The sequence below is a fragment of the Vipera berus genome, assembly GCF_964194415.1.
Source record: "Vipera berus genome assembly, chromosome: Z".
Classification (NCBI taxonomy): domain Eukaryota; kingdom Metazoa; phylum Chordata; class Lepidosauria; order Squamata; family Viperidae; genus Vipera; species Vipera berus.
Genome location: NC_138205.1, coordinates 130,470,125 through 130,491,451, shown reverse-complemented (window position 1 = coordinate 130,491,451; position 21,327 = coordinate 130,470,125). Strand labels below are relative to the sequence as shown.

The 21,327-nt window shown below is 48.9% G+C and overlaps 1 protein-coding gene across 1 annotated transcript in view; it reads right to left on the bottom strand.

Moving 5' to 3' along the window:
• NBEAL2 (neurobeachin like 2) overlaps nt 1–21,327 on the bottom strand; it is a 125,858-nt gene that overhangs the window by 60,463 nt on the left and 44,068 nt on the right. The window contains exons 4-10 of the mRNA XM_081344247.1: nt 20,810–20,891; nt 19,081–19,205; nt 15,865–15,947; nt 13,707–13,792; nt 8,569–8,875; nt 5,602–5,708; nt 1,672–1,749 (exon numbers count right to left, since the gene is read on the bottom strand). Coding sequence (XP_081200373.1) covers nt 1,672–1,749; nt 5,602–5,708; nt 8,569–8,875; nt 13,707–13,792; nt 15,865–15,947; nt 19,081–19,205; nt 20,810–20,891 — 868 coding nt within the window. The remainder of the gene's footprint in view (nt 1–1,671; nt 1,750–5,601; nt 5,709–8,568; nt 8,876–13,706; nt 13,793–15,864; nt 15,948–19,080; nt 19,206–20,809; nt 20,892–21,327) is intronic.

The following is a 21,327-nucleotide window of genomic DNA, read 5'->3' as shown; positions in this document are numbered from 1 at the left end:
CTCGTATTTATGATGGTCGCAGTGCCCCGGGGTCACGCGATCCCCTGCTGCGACCTTCTGACAAGCAAAATCAATGGGGAAGCCAGATTCGCTTAACAACATTAACTTAAGAACTTCTGTGCTTCACTTAACGACTGTGTCAAGAAAAGTTGTAAAGTGGGGCAAAACTCAGTTAAAAATGTCTGTTTTAACAACAGAAGTTTTGTGGTCACAATCCGAGGACAATCCGTATGCTGTTCACTAACCGGCTCCTTTCTCTGAATGTGGGTGCCGAGACGAACAAAAGTGGATTTGAATCCACAGAGGAGAAATTTTGAATTTCTTGGCAGGGCCAAACCAGCATGCAAAACACGGTTTGTTTTAGGACTACTAGGCTTTTCAATTGCCATTCCAAACATTTGCAAAACCACCAGATCCAGGAAAGCTAGGAATTTCTGCCTTGCAAACAAACCACAGAATCTTTTTTTTTATTTTTTTTTTAAAAAACAAACCATCATCCTCTCTGCTTTGAAACTGATGGTTGAAGGGTTCCGTTTGGGGTCTCAACGGTGTGCAATGGGCAGGGTTCTCCCACCTTTTTTCCCTCCTCGTTCTAGGAGGGGTGCTGGGTTCGAATCTCCTCCCAGGAGCCCCATTTCTGACAAACACACATTCATACAAGGGAGGATGGTTTGGAGCTCCTTTTCACCAGAGGGGGGGGGGCCTGAGGACAGCTGGTGTTAGAGGCTGGGGTCTCTCCTCCTACCCAGTGGTGGGCTGCACCAAAAAGAAGCAGCTTTGATTACCTCTCTACAAGCAGTCCTCGATTTACGACTGCTTGGCTTAGCGGCTGTTCAAAGATACGATGGATGGACCTCCCCCCAAAGGTATTTATGATATGGGTCTGACATTCCAATGGCTTTCCCCCCCTCCCCCACCCCACCCCACCGGTCATTTATAACTATATGGAATATTTCACGATCAATTGACAATGATTTACGAGGCTTTTTTTGCTGCAAACCGCTGTTTATTTCCTTCCTTTTCCTTTGATCCTCCCTCTCCCTCTTTCCTTCTTTTTTCCTCTGCTCTTTCCTCCTTCTCTCTTTCTGTTTCCTTCCTTCCCTTCCTCTCTCCTTCCCTCCCCTTTCTTTTTTCTTTCTTTTTTCTTTCTTTCTTTCTTTCTCTTTCTTTCTTTCTCTCTCTCTTTCTTTTTTTCTTTCTCTCTCTCTTTCTTTTTTTTCCTTTTTCTTTCTCCTTCTGTTTCTTTCCTTCTCTTCCACCCTTTCCTTCCCTCCCTCCCTCCTTCCTTCTTTCCTTCCATTTTCCTCCCTCCCTTTTCCCATCTCTTTCCTTCCTATTCTAATTTACTCCCTCCCTCCCTTCCTTTTCCTATCTCCTTCTTTCCTATTCCTTCCTTCCTCCTTCCTTCCTTCCTTCCTTCCTTCCTTTTCCCATCTTTTACCTTCCTTCCTTCTCCCCCCTCTCTTCCCTCCTTTTCGCATCTCCCTCCCTCCCCGCCTCATTTTAAGACGTTGCCCAGGACTTCCCCGTGCAGGTTTCCAAACAGCACCCCCCCCATTCGTGAGAAGCGTGCAAAAGCTGGTGGAATGCCCCCCCCTGTGAAAAGAGAGCAGCCCACATGCAGCCCACATGCACCCCTGCCACACCACGAGAAGCAGCAGGAGGCTATACCTGACGGATCTCCATCTCTGTCAGCAGCCGTGTGGCCAGATCCCTTGCAGGGGCTCTGCACTCACTGCTCAGGTAGAGCTGTCGGAAATGGGTTCAAAAAACCAGGGTCATTCCAGACGGGCGAGGGGGGGGAAAGAGGCCAGGCCTGGGAGGGGGGGGGTCTTCCCAGAAAAGGAGGGACCCAGAGATTTGGCCCCAGTTGCACAGGGAGCAGAGCCCAGTGTTTCTGGAGAGGAAGCAGGCTCTCTGCAGACCAGAACGTTGAATTGCCCAGATTTTCAAAACAGAAGGGAAGGTTGTAGCTCAAGGTTGGCATCTCTGTTCTCCTTGGGGCTCTCTGAGCTGGGTGGTTTCCTCGCAGACGTTTCATGACCCAACTGGGGAACATCATCAGAGCCAGAAGGGAGGAGGAGGAGGAGGAGGAGGAGGAGGAGGAGGAAGAGGAGGAGAAGGAAGGGCTGTGGGGTCCTTGGTGCTCTCTGAGCTGGGTGGTTTCCTTGCAGACGTTTCATGACCTAACTAGAGAACATCATCAGGGCTAGAAGGGAGGAGGAGGAGGAGGAGGAGGAGGAGGAGGAGGAAGAAGGGCTGTGGGGTCCCTGGTGCTCTGTGAGCTGGGTGGTTTCCTTCAGATGTTTCGTGACCCGACTAGGGAACATCATCAGTGCTAGAAGGAGAATTTATGGAGAAAAGGAGGAGGAGGAGGAGGAGGAGGAGGAGGAGGAGGAGGAGGAGGACTGTGGGGTCCTTGGTGCTCTCTGAGCTTGGGGCTTTTCTTGCAAACTTTTCATTGACCCGACTAGGGAACATCATCAGTGGTAGAAGGAAGTGGAGTTTACTATCTTTTTATATACTAGTGGCTTGTGGAGGCAATATTGGTGGGAGTGGACTTCGTAGTTCCTTGACACACACACACCCAACATTGATAGGGCATGCCACCTTATATAAACACAGAGGAACACCACCCCTTCTAGCCCTGATGACGTTCCCTAGTTGGGTCATGAAATGTCTGCAAGGGAACCACCCAGCTCAGAGAGCACCAGGGACCCCCCAGAATTCACCCCCGAGCCACAAACACTCCCTTTTATTGTCTGGTTGTTTCCACACAACCCAAACTGGACAGAATATGGAATAAAAGAGTCAGAAGGGTTAGGACCAGCAGTTTGGGGTGGTCAAGATCCACAGTGGTCTAAGGATCTCTAAATCTACAGGCGGGCCTCAACTTACAACCATTCTTTTAGGGGACATTTGAAGTTCCGAAAAGAGTAGGCTATAACTGGTCCTCACATTTATGGCCTTTGCAGCATCTTCAGTGTCACGGGATCAAAATTTGGGGTGCTTGGCAACCAATGTGTATTGCCGTGTCACACAATCACTATTTGTGACCTTCCCAGCTGGTTTCTGACAAGCAAAATCAGTGGGGGAAGCCAGTTTCACTTAATGAGTGCGATTCACTTAACAACTGAAGTGATTCGCTTAACGACCATGGGGGGAAAGGTCATAAAATCCACTGCAACTGACTTAACAACTGTTAAATTGACTCGTTAAGAACCATCTTGCTTAACAACGGACATCCCAATCCTGACTGTGGTTTTAAGTCGAGACTACTGATATCCCCACAATTAATGGGGGCTCCTGAGCAAACAAACCCGATTCTCAAACTCTGCAGGCTGCAGCTTTCTGACATGTGAATCCATCCCAAACCCTAGTCCCCCCACCACCACCTGTTCCCTCCCCCACCAGTAAAAAAGCATTGCTGTAATTGCTGAATTGTGAGTGTGGTCGAAAATTGGTAAGCGTGTTGTAGCAACCAGAAGCCTCAATGGGTTACATTGGCCAGTGAGTCTCCGGGTAAGAGGATGGACGGAGGTGCACAAACAATGTTAAAATGGAAAAACTGGCAAAGAGGAAGGTGACAGGACAGGAAGAACAGATCCTTGTTTGTTTAAAAAAGCCTGGTTTAAAAATAGCCCCAGGAGAGAGAGAGCAGAGCAGATCCCACTTCGAAGAGAGAGAAATCAGGGTTTATTTACGAGCTTTTCCAAATGGGTTTTGAAGGGGGGAAACAATGAACAGGAACCATCTGGGACGCAAAACTGTCCGTCGTCCTTTTCGTTCAAAAGGTTTTCCACAACAATTGTTTTCGTTGTGATTCCCAACTGTCATTTCCTACACCCGAAAACCGTCCATTGGGGAAAATAGATTTGTTTAATGACCCCCCCCCAAGGACTTAGAGGACAAGGATCTAATGTTCTTTTGCAACCCCTGAGTTTTAACCCTAAATGCTAACCCTGACCATAACCCAACTTATCCTGGTTTGTGCCTCGAGAAATTGCTTGAAACGTTCCCTGGTGTATAATCCCTCTCTGATGCAGAACTTACCCAGCCTCACCTGCCTAGCTGGCGGACAACACCCAGGGAGAGGGCCTTTTCTGTGGGTGCGCCTACCCTCTGGAACCAGCTGCCCGCGGAGCTCAGGACTGTCCCTGACCTACGCTCATTCCGCCGGGACCTGAAGACTTGGCTCTTTGAGCTCTCTGACCCAGGCTGAGAATTTTAACTGGGGTTTTATTTTCAGGGATAATTTAATCTTTTAATTCTCTTTTAACTTTGTATTTTATATTGATATGATTTTAAAATGCCCTGTAAACCGCCCTGAGTCCTTCGGGAAAGGGCGGTATATAAATCTAATAAAATCTAAATCTAAATCTAAATCTAAATCTAGCTCTAACAATAGTGCTATTAATCAGTTATTATTATTATTTTTTAATCCCATTTATATCCCGCCCTTCTCCGAAGACTCAGGGCGGCTTACAATCTAAGAAGCACAAATCAATGTGCTTAGCCACAGCCTTCGTTCTATGTATATGCCTGCTTATTAGGGCTTTTGGGGCCCCCAAGCGGCATTATTACAAAGTCAGCTTAATTGCCCCCAACAATCTGGGTCCTCATTTTACCTACCTCGGAAGGATGGAAGGCTGAGTCAACCTTGAGCCTGGTGGGACTCGAACCTGCACTAATTGCAGGCAGCTGGGGTTACTTAAGGAGGCATCAGCCCACTGCTCCACCAAGGCTCAGTTAGTTATTAATTAGCTATTGATTATTAATAATCAATAATTATCGATTAGTAATTAAGTATTTTTTATTTTACAAGGCCCACATAGCTCAGAGCAATCTGTTTTTTTTTAAATAAAGCTTCAGCAGGGATGTTTATAGGAAGTGTTCAAAAAAACCCTAAAATGGTGGGCAAGTCAAGCTTTGCCCATTTCTTTGTACAGTTATGTGGTTGTTGGGGCTGCCATTTTGACTTTTTTGCCCCATACGGTATACACACTCACCCCATTTTAGTGGCAGAAGGGAATTAAGGACACCTCTAGCAGGATGTACAGATAGTTCTCGACTTACAACCATTCATTTAGCGACTGTTTATAGTTGCAAAGGGACTGAAAAAAGGGACTTATGATTGTTTTTCACACTTAATACCATTGAAGCATTGCCCCATGGTCAAAATTCAGATGCTTGGCAACTGATTCATATTTATGACGGTCGCAGTGTGCCGGAGTCAAGTGATCTCCTTCTGCGACCTTCTGACAAGCAAAGTCAATGGGGGAAGACCAGATTCACTTAACAACCATATTACTAATTTAACTTGCGCATTGATTCACTTAACAAGCATGGAAAGGAAGCTCGTCAAATGGGGCAAAGCTCGCTTATCAACCGTCTCCCTTATTTTGGTCATAAGTCGAGGACCACCTCTAGAAAAACAGGAGTTGAAATTGGACCACAAGAAAACTCCTTGGTGGTAATTATCCATTAGTCTTGTTTTTTTCCAAAACAGGAAACCCTCCCCCCCCAAAAAAAAATATTTTCTGAAATTTAAGGAAACCCATCAATGTCAGTTGGAAAAAAAGGGATTTTTTCTTTTTTTACCTTGCAATTTTGGATCAATCGTATGATGTGTTCAAAACAATTGTTGCTCAGGAACATGGCTTGCAAGACCGGCCGGTCGTCAGAATTCAACATTTCTGGAATGGCGTCTAAAGAGAGAGAAAAGAGAGACCGCATTCAGACAACAACCGGGCACAGGATCGACGTATAACCCGGTGGTTTTGACACTGTTCAAAGCTTCGACAGAGACACAAACCCCACCCCCCACAAAAGATACACAAAGTCCTTGACTTGAAACTGACTCGTATTTATGACGGTTGCAGTGTCCCGGGGTCACGTGATCCCCTCCTGTGACCTTCTGACAAGGAAATTCAATAGGGGAAGCCAGATTCACTTTACAACCGTATTCTTAATTTAAAAACTGCAGTGATTCACTTAACAACTGTGGCAAGAAAGGGCATTAAATGGGGGAGAACTCACTTAACAACTGTCTTGTTTAGCAACCAAAATGTTGAGCTCAGTTGTGGTCATAAGCCAAGGAATACCCGTACTTACGACCCAGATTTGAACTTCTGGCAGTGCGCTGATCAGAGGTTGCTTATTGACCAAGTTACCACGATTGCTAAGTGGAGACTGAAGTCGCTTCCGTTGAGGTTTCTCCAGAAACAGGAAGCTGTGCTTCCAAGTATGGGGTGAAGACCCCAAGAGAGAGTCAAGGGTTCCATCTCAGCAGACCCACAATGTGGTCCACAGTGCCAGTTAAATTCTAGGGCACGGGTCGGCAACCCGCGGCTCCGGAGCCGCATGCGGCTCTTTGAGCCGTCTCCTGCGGCTCCCAGCCGCCCGGTGCACGCGCACCTCTTTGAACGGGCAGTGGTGCGCGCGCACCTCTCCAAATGGAGAGTGGCACCGCCCGTTTGGAGAGGTGCGTGCGCACCTCCCCGAATGGGCGGAGGTGCGTGCGCACCTCCCCAAACCTTTGGAGAGGTGCGCGCGTACCTCCGGGCGAACGGGCAGCGGTGCCGCTCTTTGAGGAAGCTGCCGCGGCCCGTCTGCAAAGCTGCCGAAAGCGGCAGCTTTGCAGACGGGCCGTCGCCGTCGGGCAACCGGGAACCGGTTCCATCTCACTTTAAAAAAAATGGCAACCGCGTGCGTCCGTGCATGCGCAAAAAACCATTTTGCGCATGAGCAAAACGTTTTTTGCGCATGCGCGTGCATGGACACACGCACGCGGCTCCCAGTTTTTTTAATTTGTGATGGAACCGGTTCCCGGTGGCTCTTTTCCTTTTTTAGGTTGCCGACCCCTGTTCTAGCAACCAGCCATCCTGATTCTGTAGACCTTCCACAAGGTTTCTGAGGAGACATCTCTGCGACATCAGCCAGAGAGTGGTTCTAATGCTGGATCTCTGGGTTCGCTTCCAGATCTTGGAAGGATCAGGCTGGCCTTCTCATCTTTTCTGAGATTTGTGGCCTGTTGCTACACCACAGATTTGGGTTGGACCTCAGAAATGTTTAATTGGTTCTTAAGAATCTGAACACTGTTTAGATTTTGAAAGAGGACGTGAAGAATGTAGGGACCTTGGTGGTCTCTGAGCTTGGGAGGCTTTCTTGTAGGGGTTTCATGACCCAACTAGGGAACATCATCTAGAAGGAAGCGGGGAGGGGTTGTGTAATAGGGGAGGAGAAGGAAGAGGAGGAGGAGGAGGAGGAGGAGGAGGAGGAGGAGGAGGAGGAGGAGGAGGAGGAGGAGCACTGTGAGGTCCTTGGTGCTCTCTGATCTGGGTTGTTTTCTTGTAGACATCTTATGACCCAAGTAGGTAACATCATCAGTGTTAGAAGGGGAGAGTAAAGAGTGAGGAGTGGAGGAGGAGAAGGAAGAGGAGGATAACTGTGGGGTCCTTGGGGCTCTCTGAACTTGGTGGTTTCCTTATAGACATCTCATGACCCAACTAGGGAACATCATCAGTGCTAGAAGGGAGGAGGAGGGAAAAGGATTGTGGGGTCCTGGTGCTCTCCGAGCTGGGTGGTTTCCTTGCAGACGTCTTGTGACTCAACTAGGGAACGTCATCAGGGCTAGAAGGGAGGAGGAGAGAAAGAAAGAGAGAGAGAGAAGAAAGAGAGAAAGAAAGAGAGAAAGAAAGAGAGAAAGAAAGAAAGAAAGAAAGAAAGAAAGAAAGAAAGAAAGAAAGAAAGAAAGAAAGAAAGAAAGAAAGAAAGAAAGAAAGATTGGACTGTGGGGTCCTTGGGGCTCTCCGAACTGGGTGGTTTCCTTGCAGACGTTTCGTGACCCAACTAGGGAACATCATCGGTGCTAGAAGGGAGGAGGAGGAGGAGGAGGAGGAGGAGGAGGAGGAGGAAGAGGGAGGCGGAGGAAGGACTATGGGGTCCCTGGTGCTCTCCGAACTGGGTGGTTTCCTTGCAGACGTCTTGTGACCCAACTAGGGAACGTCATCAGTGCTAGAAAAGAGGAGGAGGAGGAGGAGGAGGAGGAGGAGGAGGAGGAGGAGGAGGAGGAGGAGGAAGGACTGTGGGGTCCCTGGTGCTCTCTGAGCTGGGTGGTTTCCTTGTAGACGTTTCATGACCCAACTAGGGAACATCATCAGTGCTAGAAGGGAGGGGGGGTTGCACAGAGTAGGAGAAAGAGGAGGAGGTGGAGGAGGAGGAGGAGGAGGAAGAAAAAGGAATATGGCATCCTTGGGGCTCTCTGAGCTGGGTGGTTTCCTTATAGACGTCTCATGACCCAACTAGGCAACATCATCAGGGCTACAAGGAGGCTCTCTGTTTCTATAGAGTTCCTTCCAGCACTGGTGATGTTACTTAGTTGGGTCATGAAATGTCTGCAAGAAAACCACCCAGCTCAGAGAGCACCAGGGACCCCACATTTCAGTCCTAAACTACAAAGATTCCTTTCTAATCACTTGGGCAAGCTTGGTACGTGATCCCTTCGCTGATGGCCCTTTAGGCCAAAGCAGAGGCCTGGAGACCCCCCACCACCCCTTTCCCTCTTACCCAGCATGTTCACCCGCAGCGTGACCAGCTTCTCCTCCCAGTGAGGGCCTGGTGACCCTTCCAGCGAGGCCAAGGGCTGGTCGGCGTTGAGGACTTTGAAGAAGCTGTCCAAGATGGCTCGGATCTCCACGGCCCGCTGGCTGGGGCTGCTGGTGTGGAGGACGTGAACCATGGACACCACGCTCTTGAGGGTCATCTGCAGCAACTGGGGGTCCTTGGTGGGTCCGCTGGCCGGAAGGCACCACCGCCGGAGGACCAGCATGAGGACCTCAACCACCGACGGGGTGATCATCTGGAGAGCGTTTTGCTACGAAGGAGGAGAAGAAGACCGCCATTGCTTGGCTTCAGGCAGACCAGAAGGTCTTACCTCCAGGAAAAGAACATGGCTTGCTAGTTAATCCTCGACTTATGACTGTTTATTTAGCAACTGCACCGGAAAAAAGAGACTTAGGGCCGTTTTTCACACTTACGACCGTTACAGCATCTCCATGGTCACATTATTGAAATTACGAGGCTTGGCAACTGACATGTACTTATGACGGTTACACTCCTAGGATCACGTGATGGCTATTTGTGGCCAAGAAAAGCCAATGGGGGAAGTTTGATCCACTTAATGAGCACACGATTCGTTTAACAACCACACTCATTCACTTAGCTGTCTTCTGACAAGCAAAATCAATGGGGGAAGTTTGATTCACTTCATGACCACATGGTTCATTTAACAACCACCATGATTCCTCCCTCAGCCATCTTCTGGCTAGCAAAGTCAATGGGGGAAGCTGGATTCGCTTAACGACCACGTGACCCCTTTAACAACTGCAGCAATTCACTTAATGACCAAAAAGGTTGTAAAATGAAGCAAAACTCGCACTTGTTTAACAATGGAAATTTTGGGCTCAGCTGTGGTTGTAAGTTGAGGACTACCTGTACTTCAAGGACAGGTTCCATTACGGTTCTCTTCCTCTCACGATGCTCAACAACAACCCTCCCAATTCGCAAACAGCACAGTGGTTGGCTCCTCAGCTGGGAACCATGGGACTTGGTGTCTCTTGTAATCAAAGTTATGGAAAGCCGATTTATCATTAACAGGAGAGAAAAGCCGAAAAGCTAAGTAAAAAAATTTCTTGTGCCTCATCTCTCCTTAAAGCTTATACGTGCTCCATGCAGACAGTGGAACGTGGGCCAAGGGATTTTTGGTGAGGGTCTTGGTCACCTCTTGGTCTTCCATCCCTTTGTATTACCTCCCAGGTAACCCTTGATTTTCCGTTGGTAAGCAAGGCAGTTGTTAAGTGAGGCCCATCCGGGTTTGCAATCTTTTTTGACAAGGTGGTTAAGGTAATCACAGCAGTCGTTAAGGGACCGGTGCGGTCACTGTGCAAATCTATCTTCACCCAATGACTTTGCTTTGAGACCCAGCACGGAACAGGGGGCTGGACTTGATTATTATTATTATTATTATTAATTTAATTTATATACCGCCCTTCTCTCAAGAGACTCAGGGCGGTTAACAGGGCAATACATAAAAACAGGTACAAAAAAATTAAAATTATTAAAACATGATTAAACAGTGCCCATAATAATACAAATTTAAAATTAAAATCATAGTAACAATCCCACCCCGTCCCATCAGGCCAGGCCCGCTTCGTTAAAGAGATGGGTTTTAAGGTCGCGCCGGAAGGAGCGGAGATCGGGCGCCATCCGGAGCTCTACCGGAAGATGGTTCCATAAATCCGGTGCACCCACAGAGAACGCTCTCCCCCTGGGGGTCACCAGTCGGCATTCTTTGACTGGCGGCACCCTGAGGAGGCCCTCTCTGTGGGAGCGTACTGGGCGGAGGGAAGATGACGCCAGCTGCAGGTGCTCCCCAAGGTATTCTGGACCCATGCCATGAAGGGCTTTGTAGGTCATTACCAACACCTTGAATCTCACCCGGAAGACAACTGGTAACCAATGCAGCTCGCGGAGCAAAGGTGTAACACGGGAGTATCGGGAGACCCCCGATACAACTCTCGCGGCTGCATTCTGTACCAGTTGGAGCCTCCGAGTGGTCTTCAAGGGTAGCCCCATGTAGAGAGCGTTGCAGTAATCAAGACGAGAGGTCACGAGCGCATGAGTGACCGTGCGCAAGGCATCCCGGTCTAGATAGGGCCGCAACTGGCGCACCAGGCGAACCTGGGCGAACGCCCCCCTAGTTACAGCTACAATATGGTCTTCTAAGGAGAGTTGTGAGTCTAGGAGGACTCCCAAGTTGCGAGCCCTATCTACAGGAGATAATGACTCACCCCCCATAATGAGGGGTGGGATATCCTGAATATCCCGAGATGCCGGTACGCACAGCCACTCCGTCTTGTCAGGGTTGAGACGAAGCCTGTTCCTCCCCATCCAGACCCGGACCGCCTCCAGGCACCGGGACATCACGTCGAGGGCATCACTGGGGTGGTTTGGGGTCGAAATGAAAAGTTGGGTATCATCAGCATACTGATGGTACCCAACTCCAAAACCACGAATGATCTCGCCCAGCGGTTTCATATAGATGTTGAACAGAAGGGGCGAGAGGACCGACCCCTGAGGGACTCCACAAGCGAGAGGCCTTGCGGTCGACCTCTGCCCCCCTGTCAACACCGACTGCGAGCGTCCCAGGAGATAGGAGGAGAACCACTGAAGAACCGTGCCTCCCACTCCCAATCCCCTGAGACGCCGCAGCAAGATACCATGGTCAATGGTATCGAAAGCCGCTGAGAGGTCTAATAGGACTAGAACAGAGGAGTATCCTCTGTCCCGAGCCCTCCAGAGATCATTCACCAGCGCGACCAATGCCGTCTCCGTGCTGTACCCAGGCCTGAAGCCCGATTGGTACGGGTCTAGATAATCCGCTTCATCCAGGACCAGAGGGAGCTGGTGCGCCACCACACTCTCAACAACCTTCGCAAGGAAGCGAAGGTTGGAGACCGGACGAAAGTTATTCAAAACAGCCGGATCCAAGGCAGGCTTCTTGAGGAGAGGTCTCACCACCGCCTCTTTCAGGGCGGCGGGAAAACTACCCTCACTCAAAGAAGCAGCTATAACCGCCTGGAACCAGCCTCGTGTCCCCTCCCGGGCTGCATAAACCAGCCAGGAAGGGCACGGGTCCAATAAACATGTGGTGGAGCTCAGCCTCCCCATGATCCTGTCCACTTCCTCCGGAGTCACAGGATCGAACTCCTCCCAGGTGACATCGACAAGATCGCTCGTGTCCTGATCGTCCAATACTGCCCAGTCGGAGTCCAAACCGGTCCGAATCCGAGCGATTTTGTCCGACAGATGTTGACTAAATTCCTCGGCACGCCCCTGCAAGGGATCCCCACTAACCTCCTGGTTAAGGAGGGAGCGGGTCACCCTAAACAGGGCGGCTGGGCGATTATCTGCGGACGCGATGAGGGCAGCGAAGTAGTTAGATCTCGCTACCCTCATCGCAGCGAGATAAGACCTAATATGGGTTCTTAGTCGCAATCGGTCAGATTCAGATCGGCTGGACCTCCAGACGCTCTCTAGGCCCCGTCTCCGACGCTTCATCTCCCGGAGCTCCGCGGAGAACCATGGAGCCCATTGGGATCTGCGCCGGGTCAGGGGCCGCAAGGGTACAACTCGGTCAAGTGCCTCCGTGGCCGTCCTTTCCCAGGCCTCCACTAAGGCATCCGCCGAGCTGTGAGCTGGGGAGGCAGGTGGGGCCCCCAGCGCTGCCTGAAACCTCTCAGGGTCCATTAAGCGCCTGGGGCGGAACCATCTAGTTGGCTCAACAACCCCACGGTGGGGAGTGGCAAAACGGAAGACCAGCCGCAGGAGATGATGATCGGTCCATGACAGGGGCATAACAATTGGAGAGCCCCCACCAAGATCATCTAACCACCGACCAGATAAGAAAACCAAGTCAAGGGTGTGGCCTCCCTCATGGGTCGGTCCATGAATTACCTGCGTCAGGTCCATGGCCGTCATGGAAGCCATGAACTCCCGAGCTAACTCAGATGCTCCTCCCAGGGATGGTAGATTGAAGTCTCCCAAAACCATAAGTTTAGGAAACTCAATCACCAGCCCTGAGAGGATATCGAGAAGCTCGGGCAGGGCTGCTGCTACGCGACTAGGCGAAAGGTACGCGAGAAGCAAGCCCAACTGCGCCCTAGGACCAAACCTCAATAAGAGAGATTCACACCCGACTATCTGAGGAACGGTGGCCTCCTGCGGGCATAAGGTCTCCCTCATAACCACAGCCACTCCCCCACCCCTACCCTGAGTCCGAGGCCGGTGCAGCACCCGGAAGCCTGGTGGGCAGAGATCCACCAGGGGGATACCACCCTCTGGGCCCAACCAGGTTTCCGTAATGCAAGCCAGGTCCGCTTGCTCACCCTCAACTAGATCCCGGACGAGGGGAGCCTTATTAGCAACGGACCTGGCATTTAGGTACACCAGTCGGAGCTCAGGTGGCTGCACATCCCCGCTCCCAGAGCCTTGGGTCGAAGGCAGAGGGTCGGAGCGCCTCACCGCTTGAAGATAGCGGAGAGGCCCTCCCGGAGGTCGATACGGCCCTCTGATCTTACACCTGCAGCCATTCCCTATCGTCGTGGGAATTGGCAATCCCACGACCCGCTCCAGAGCTCCAGAGATGACCGACCCCGGCTCCCTCTCAACGCGATCTCTCCTAGGCCTGGTCTGAACAGCAGTTGGCGGATTGCCCCCCCTCTCCAACCAACCACAACCCTCCCCCCTCCCTAACCCTACAAAAAATTTAGCTAAAAAAGTAATCAGGGGCCTCTTGTTAAATTTATATCTTAGGCCCCTGTTTCTGCCCGGCCATCTCTCAGGGTCCCAACAGTCAGACCCGTCATCAAGAGGTGAATTAAAAGATAAGGCGGGTCGCTCCCAGGATGGGGGGGCACCCCTGAGAGCGAGTAAAACCGTGCTGGAGTATCTCAAGACCATAGTAAAATTGGATAGTACAGCAAAACAGACCCAGATCGAATAAATAAAATGGGAGGATCTTAAAAATGGAAGGAGAGCATCCAGAACTCTAGAGATGGCCAGACCTCCAGATGGCCTCTAGAGTTCCTTCTAAACCTAGAATTCTCCTCCTGGAGGCTTTTAAATGCAGAAGCTCAAAGACTTACCTTGGATCCAGAGAGAATAGCCCCAAAAAGGTGGATTAGCCGCAACTGAAGGTATTCTGGGAGCTCTTGGTCCATTTCAAAGCATTCTAGGAAGGGAGGGAAAAAATCAAATCAATCAATCAATTAATTAAACACTCCCTCCAGCCACCTTGACTAAATGGTCCAAGGAAAATGCAGGGTTTCTCAAAGTTGGCCACTTCAACTCCCAGAATCCCCTACCTTAAGATGTGTGGACTCCAATTCCCAGAATCCCCCAGCCAGAATCCTTTAAGATGGGTGGACTTCAACTCCCAGAATCCCTCAGCCGGCACACTTTAAGATGGGTGGAGGGATGACTGGCCAGGGAATTCTGGGAATTGCAGTCCACATATCTTAAAGTTGCTAAGATTCAGAAATAGCATTTATGGTCATCCTGACTTACGTCCATAACGGGCAGGCTCCACAATGGTCATAAATTCAGGAGTAGCTGTTATTTTAAATTTGTTTTTGCTTACAATTCTGGTCAGTGACCATAAGGAAAAACAATCTTAAATTCCCTAATACAGGCAGTCCTCCATTTATGATCACAATGGAGACCAAAATTTCTGTTGTTCAGCGAGACGGTTCCTAAGTGAGTTTTGCCCCATTTTACAACCTTCCTCGCCACAGTTGTTAAGTCAACCCCTGCAGTTCTTAAGTTAGCAGCACGGTTGTTAAGCGAATCTGGCTTTCCCCATTGAATTTGCATGTCAGAAGGCCACAAAAGGAGATCACGTGACCCCAGGACACTGCAACTTCCTAAGTACACGCCAGTTTCCAAGCCTCTGAATTCTGATCATGTGACCAGGGGGATGTGCAGCGGTTGTAAGTGTGAAAAACAGTCATAAGTACCATTGTTTGTTTAGTGCCTTGGTAACTTTGAGCGGTCACTAAACAAACAGTTGTAACTTGAGGATTACCCATCATTTTTTAGCAAAAAAAAAGCTGGTGGACACCAATTAACCAAGAAAGCTGGTTAGTTGGGTTTCACGCTAAATTAAGCCAGAAGAAACCATGATGGTGAGGCATTTCTGGCAACCTGCAAGTAAAGTCCCTAGAATTAAAGAAAAATACCGCGAAAACGCATCTATTCAAGGGAATTTTCAGTTCAGAAAAGTCCCCAAAATTCCTGGCAGGCAGGTAATTAACATTAAAAGCACCAACGGTTTCGGGAAATCTACTCCGCCCTGCATTTGTGTGTTTGTGACTTTGTGTGTGTTTGTTTAATGAGCCAAGAAGAGGTGCCCTCGTTAGGAAGGATTCCTTGCATAGATATTAAATTTAATATCTAACTTAAAAATTTAAAACTAAAATTAAATTTAAGAGGATAAGTTCAAAAGCAATGGAAGGGGGAAAAAAACTCACTTGTTTTTCACATTTATGCAGCCTTCCCATGGGTCACATGATCAAAATTCAGAGGCTTGGCAACTGACTCATATTTATGACGGTTGCAGCGTCCTGGGGGGGGGGGGTCACGTGATCCCCTTTTGCGACCTTCTGACAAGCAAAATCAATAGGGGAAGCCGAATTCACTTAACGACCATGTTCCTAATTTAAAATCTGCAGTGATTCACTTAACAACGGTGGCCAGAAAGATTGTAAAATGAGGCAAAATTAACTTAACAAATGTTTCACTTAGCATCAGAATTTTTGGGCTCAATGTGGTTGTAAGTCGAGGACTCCCTGCATATGCTTGTCTAATGAGAATATTACATATATCAATCTAATACAATTATAAAACTGTTTTTTTTTTGTTAAAGCACTTTTGATATGTTTTTTTCTTCTCACCCTCATGACTCCTTTTTGCATTTTGCTCCTGTTTTCTTACTAATTAAAAAAGCAATTAATCCATGATTAATTTTAATCAATCATTAATTTTAATTAAATAACACTCCATTGAGTTTTAAGGAAGAAAACAGCAGATATGTCCTGATAACAATTCTATATTGTCTCCTTTAATGAAAATATTACAATTTTTTCCCTTTCTCCTCTTTGACAATCACTGTGATTTTCGTGTGTTTTGCGATTAATTAAAAAGCAATTAAAAATAGAAAGAAGGGAAAAATACAGGCGAGGGGATTTTTTTAATTTATTTTTTTGCAGAGAAAGAGAGAATATTTAACGACGCTGCCACGTGTACCTTCAAAAAAGGAACTGAACTCCGGAGGCAACAGAGCTGGTGTGAACTTGTATTTGTTCTTCTCTTTCGCACTCACAATCTCCCTGGGAGGGAAACAACACAAATGGGGTGTGAGAGATGTTGGAAGGAGGTGGAAGGGAATAACAAGAGCCAATTGGGATGAAAAGAAAAAAAAACCCTCACACCCATGCAATTGTTGCCTTAAAGTCTGCTTTCTGTGCCCAATTTGGTTCCCATCATCCCCGGCTGTGGACTCGCAAGGGAACTGAAGCCCAACATGTGTGGGCAGGGATCAGAGAGAGAGGTATGGCATCTTCAAAAGTGGTACAAGTTGACTTGCGACCACAAAAGGAAATCAGAATATCTGTCGCTAAGTGAAGCGGTCATTAAGTGAGTCACATAGGATGTTACAACCTTTCTCACCCTGGGGGGTTCAGCGAAACACCACAGTTGTTAAGTGAGCCCTGAGGTTGTTAGCATAAGGTGACCACAAAGGGTAGGATACGACTGAATTTTAAGTCTCCTCTTTTTCCAGGTTGGTTGTAATTTTGAAGGATTGTTAAGCAGCCAGTTGTAAGTTGAGGACGGCCATATAGCACTTTAGAGCCGTGTTTCTCAGCCTTGGCAGCCTGAGGATGGGTGGACGTCAACTCCCAGAATTCCCTAACTGGCAGTAGGAATTGGGTTTTGAATTAAGCAGAACACAGGGTCTGCTTGGGAGACAATATAGATAGTTCTTGACTTACAATGGTTCATTTAGCGACTGTTCAAAGTTACAACGGTACTCAAAAGAAAGACTTATAGACCGTCTTTTACCCTTATGAACATTGCAGCATCTCCGTGGTCCCCTCATCAAAATTCAGGCACTTGGCAACTGACTCATATTTATGACGGTCGTAAGTGTCCTGGGCGTCACATGATCCCCTTTTGCAAACTTCTGACAAGCGAAGTCAACAGGGTAGCCATATTCATTTAACAACCCTGTCTCTAAATTAACAACTGCAGGGATTCACTTAACAATTGTGGCAAGGAAGGTTGTAAAATGTGGCAAAACTCACTTCACAACTGTCTTGTTTAGCAATTTGGCTAGATTGTGGTCATCGAACTATACTTTTATTGTCAATCTTGGCACCATATCATGGAAACCCACAAAAAATGTATGCACCATGCAAATTCCTGGCTTGTGCTTAGCCCAAGCAGCCTTCGGCATCCTCAACAGAAAGGGGAAACTCCAGATTTTACTTTTAATATGTTTATTTAAAGAATTTATATGAGTGGAATAGGATCAACATTTGATTGCCTGCTGGCTTCCCCAATGACTCTCCCTATAGGAAGGTGGCAGAGAAGCATGGTAAATTTTATTTTTATTTAGTTATTGCTATTGTTGTCCTCACGGTAAGTTGTGTCTGGTTTTTTGTGATCCCGGGGTACCCCACTTTTATTACTGAAATGATAATCACCAATCTTATTGAAATGACCATGAGTGTTACTGAAATGGTGATCATGTTATTGCAGCTGATTGTACTGAAGTGGCTGCAACATTGCCAAATTTTAATCCCCCCCCCAAAAAAAATACCAGGGGTCTTGGATCTTGGATGCATTCTGTAAGTTAGCCTAATTTACTTCGTAAGTTAGCTTTACGAAGCATCATATTGCCCCATTTGAAGGTGACAAACAGACAAACAGACACACGCATTTTAGCAATAGGTAGATAACCAACATTTTGAAGTGCATTGGAATCCTATCAGAGAATGTCTCCCTTTCACTGCCCACCAGGAGACAGTCTACAAGAAGGGTCCCCAACTCCCGGTCCGTGGACCAGTACTGGGCCATGGCATGCCCGCAACTGGTCTGCACAAACAAGCGAAGTCCCATCCACGGGATGCAGGCAGCACACAAAACCACGCCCCCTCCAGTCTGCGGAAAAGCCTCTCTCCACGGAACTGGTCCCTGGTGCCCAAAAGGTTGGGGGACAGTGGTGAGATTCAGCTGGTTCGCACCAGTTCGGCAGAACTGATAGCTAAATTTTGTTGAGTTCAGAGAACCGGCTGAACCCATGCTGCTTCCTGAAGTCCATTCTAGGTCTCAGAGGCCCAGAGGAGGCCTCCCAGGCCTAGAACAGCCCGCCGGAAGTGTGTGGATGTCACTTCCGGAAGTCGGTTCTAGGTCTCAGAGGCCCGGAGGAGGCCTCCCAGGATTAGAACGGCCTGCCGGAAGTCCGTGGATGTCACTTCCAGAAGTCGGTTCTAGGTCTCAGAGGCCCGGAGGAGGCCTCCCAGGACTAGAATGGCCTGCCAGAAGTGCGTGGATGTCACTTCCGGAAGTCGGTTCTAGGTCTCAGAGGCCCGGAGGAGGCCTCCCAGGACTAGAACGGCCTACCGGAAGTGCGTGGACGTCACTTCCGGAAGTCCATTCTAGGCTTCGGAGCCCCCAGAGGAGGCCTCCCAGGCCTAGAACGGCCCACCGGAAGTGCGTGGATGTCATTTCCGGAAGTCGGTTCTAGGCCTCGAAGCCCCCGAGGAGGCCTCCCAGGCCTAGAACGGCCCACCGGAAGTGCGTGGATGTCATTTCCGGAAGTCGGTTCTAGGCCTCGAAGCCCCCGAGGAGGCCTCCCAGGCCTAGAACGGCCCACCGGAAGTGCGTGGATGTCATTTCCGGAAGTCGGTTCTAGGCCTCGAAGCCCCCGAGGAGGCCTCCCAGGCCTAGAACGGCCCACCAGAAGTGCATGGATGTCACTTCCGGAAGTCCATTCTAGGCCTCGGAGCCCCCAGAGGAGGCCTCCCAGGACTAAAACGGCCCGCCGGAAGTGTGTGGATGTCACTTCCGGAAGTCCATTCTAGGCCTCGGAGCCCCCAGAGGAGGCCTCCCAGGACTAAAACGGCCCGCCGGAAGTGTGTGGATGTCACTTCCGGAAGTCCGTTCTAGGCCTCGGAGCCCCCAGAGGAGGCCTCCCAGGACTAAAACGGCCCGCCGGAAGTGTGTGGATGTCACTTCCGGAAGTCCGTTCTAGGCCTCGGAGGCCCAGGCCTGCATCCACGCAGAGAACCGGTTATTCAGGTATTTGAATCCCACCACTGGTTGAGGGCCATTAATCTACCAGGTCCAGCCGTTCGCCTCTGGCCAGATGTGGCCAAGCAGCTCTCATCACCTGCCTGGAAGCCGCAGGTTCTCCCTGAGATGCGACCTTCCCATGGACGAGGACAGAAAGCCACTCACCCGCTCAGCTGCCTCCGCCAGGTCTGGTAGGGATCGAAGAGACATTCGCAAAGGTGCAGGGCGTAGAGCGCGACGCTCTCCAGCGGGTGATGGTGGGGCCAAGGATCTGCCTGGAAGCTGGTGAGCTGTCGGCAGAGTTAACCACAGATTAGCCACCTTCAGCATTTCTCTCGTCTCTGCCTGGGAACCACGTTCCCGAAAGAGTCTTTCTTTCAACCGGGGAGATCAGAAGGCAGAAAAATGCAGGATTCACAGGACAACGAGGAGGTTTCAGAGGAAGGAAGGGAGGGAGGAAGGGAGGGAGGGAGGGAGGGAGGAGAGGGGAAGAAAGGGAGGAAGAAAAGAGAGGGGAAGAAATGACTTAGGAAAAAAGAAAGGAAAGAAGAAGGAAGGAAGAAAGAAGGAGGGAGGGAGGGAGGGAGGGAGGAAGAAGGAAGGAAAAGAAGGAGGGAGGCAAGAACAAAAATAGGGAGGAAGTGAGTGTAAGAAAAAAGGAAGGAGAAGGAAGGAAGGAAAAGTGAGTGAGAGGGGGGGAGAGAGAGAGGGAGGAAGAAGGGAAAAATGAAAGGAAATAAAGAAAGGAAAGAGGAGGAGGAAGGAGGGAGGGAGTAGTGAAAGAGTAAACAAACAAACAAATAAATAAATAAATGAGGGAGGGGGGGAGGGGGTCCAGTGTGGATGGATATGGGTTTTTTCAAGGTTTTTATTCCCTGTTCCAGCATTCCTCAATCCTGACAATCTGAAAATGGCTGAATTCCAGCTCCCAGAATTCCTTAGGCTTCATGCTGGGTGGGGAATTCTGGCACCCATCTTCAAGTAGCCAAGGTTGAAAAACATTGATCTGGAGGGATACCTGAAACTCTGTAGGGGTACCTGGTCGACAAAGTGCAGTTCCACGACCATCCCAAACTGAAATAAATCTATTAAATAACAGACAGGGAGTCCTCGACTTACGACCACAATTGAGCCCGAAATTTCTTTAGCTAAGCAAGACAGTTATTAAGTGAGCTTTGCCCCCATTTTACGATCATTCTTGCCCCAGTTGTGAAGTCAATCCCCGTGGCTGTTTAACCCGTCACACGGTCGTTAAGTGAATCCAGCTACCCATTGACTTTGTTCATCGGAAGATCCCCAAAAGGTGGATCGTGTGATCCCCTGGGGACGCTATGACCGTCATAAATACGGGTCAGTGGCCGAGGTGTCTAAATTTTGATCCTGTGACCACGGGGATGCCGCAACGGTCGTAGGGGTGAAAAAAGGCCCTAAGTCACTTTTTTTCAAAGTAGTTGTAATTTTGAACAGTCACTAAATGAATGGTTATAAGTCGAGGACAATGTGTATTTATCCCTGTACCCAGGCTGGGAAGGCTGGCAAACCTCCAGATGATAGCTCTCACCACACAATCAAAGCCCCCCGTTGGTTTCACAAACTTTGATCCTGCGGTCAAGCCAACATCTGTTCACAAGCTTTGATCCTGCGGTCAAGCCAACATCTGTTCACAAGCTTTGATCCTACGGTCAAGCCAACATTTCACCCCCCGCATGAAAGACCCTGCAAGGCTGTTGCTTGTTACTTAGCTTTCTCCTTGCGAGACTGACTTGGTTTCTCCTTGCGAGGATCTGAGCTACAAAATGGACGTCCTCCTTTGTCTTCAACAACCTGCATCTCTTGTGGGTAAGTGAAGCCTCCCTCCTAACCCTGGTTAGAGGGCTCAGAAGATCATGGTTACCTTTTTCGAACAGGTGGACAGCAGAACGACCAGCTCGCGGACAAACAGGGGTGGACGGTCATCCTGAACGTTTTCAAGATTCCTGCAAGGCAACCAGAAGCCACTTTGAAAAACGGGAAAAGTTATCCGGCATTGAACGCGGTTTACACAGAACAACCTGCACGGTTATAGCAAATCCTAATAACTAATTTATTGTCTTTCCTAATTAATAATAATTAGTAATTACAGCATCAGTAATACAGGTAGTCCTCGACTTAGAACCACAATGGAGCCCAAAATTGATGTTGCTAAGTGAGACATTTACCAAATTATTTTTGCCCCATTTTACAAAATTTCTTGCCACCGTTGTTAAGTGAATCATTGCAGTTGTTCAGTTAGTCTCATGGGTGTTATGTGAATCTGGCTTTCCCACTGACTTTGCTTGTCAGAAGGTCGCAAAAGGGGATCACGTGACCCCGGGGCAGTGCAACCGTTATAAATATGAGTCAGTTGCCGAGCATCTGAATTTTGATCACATG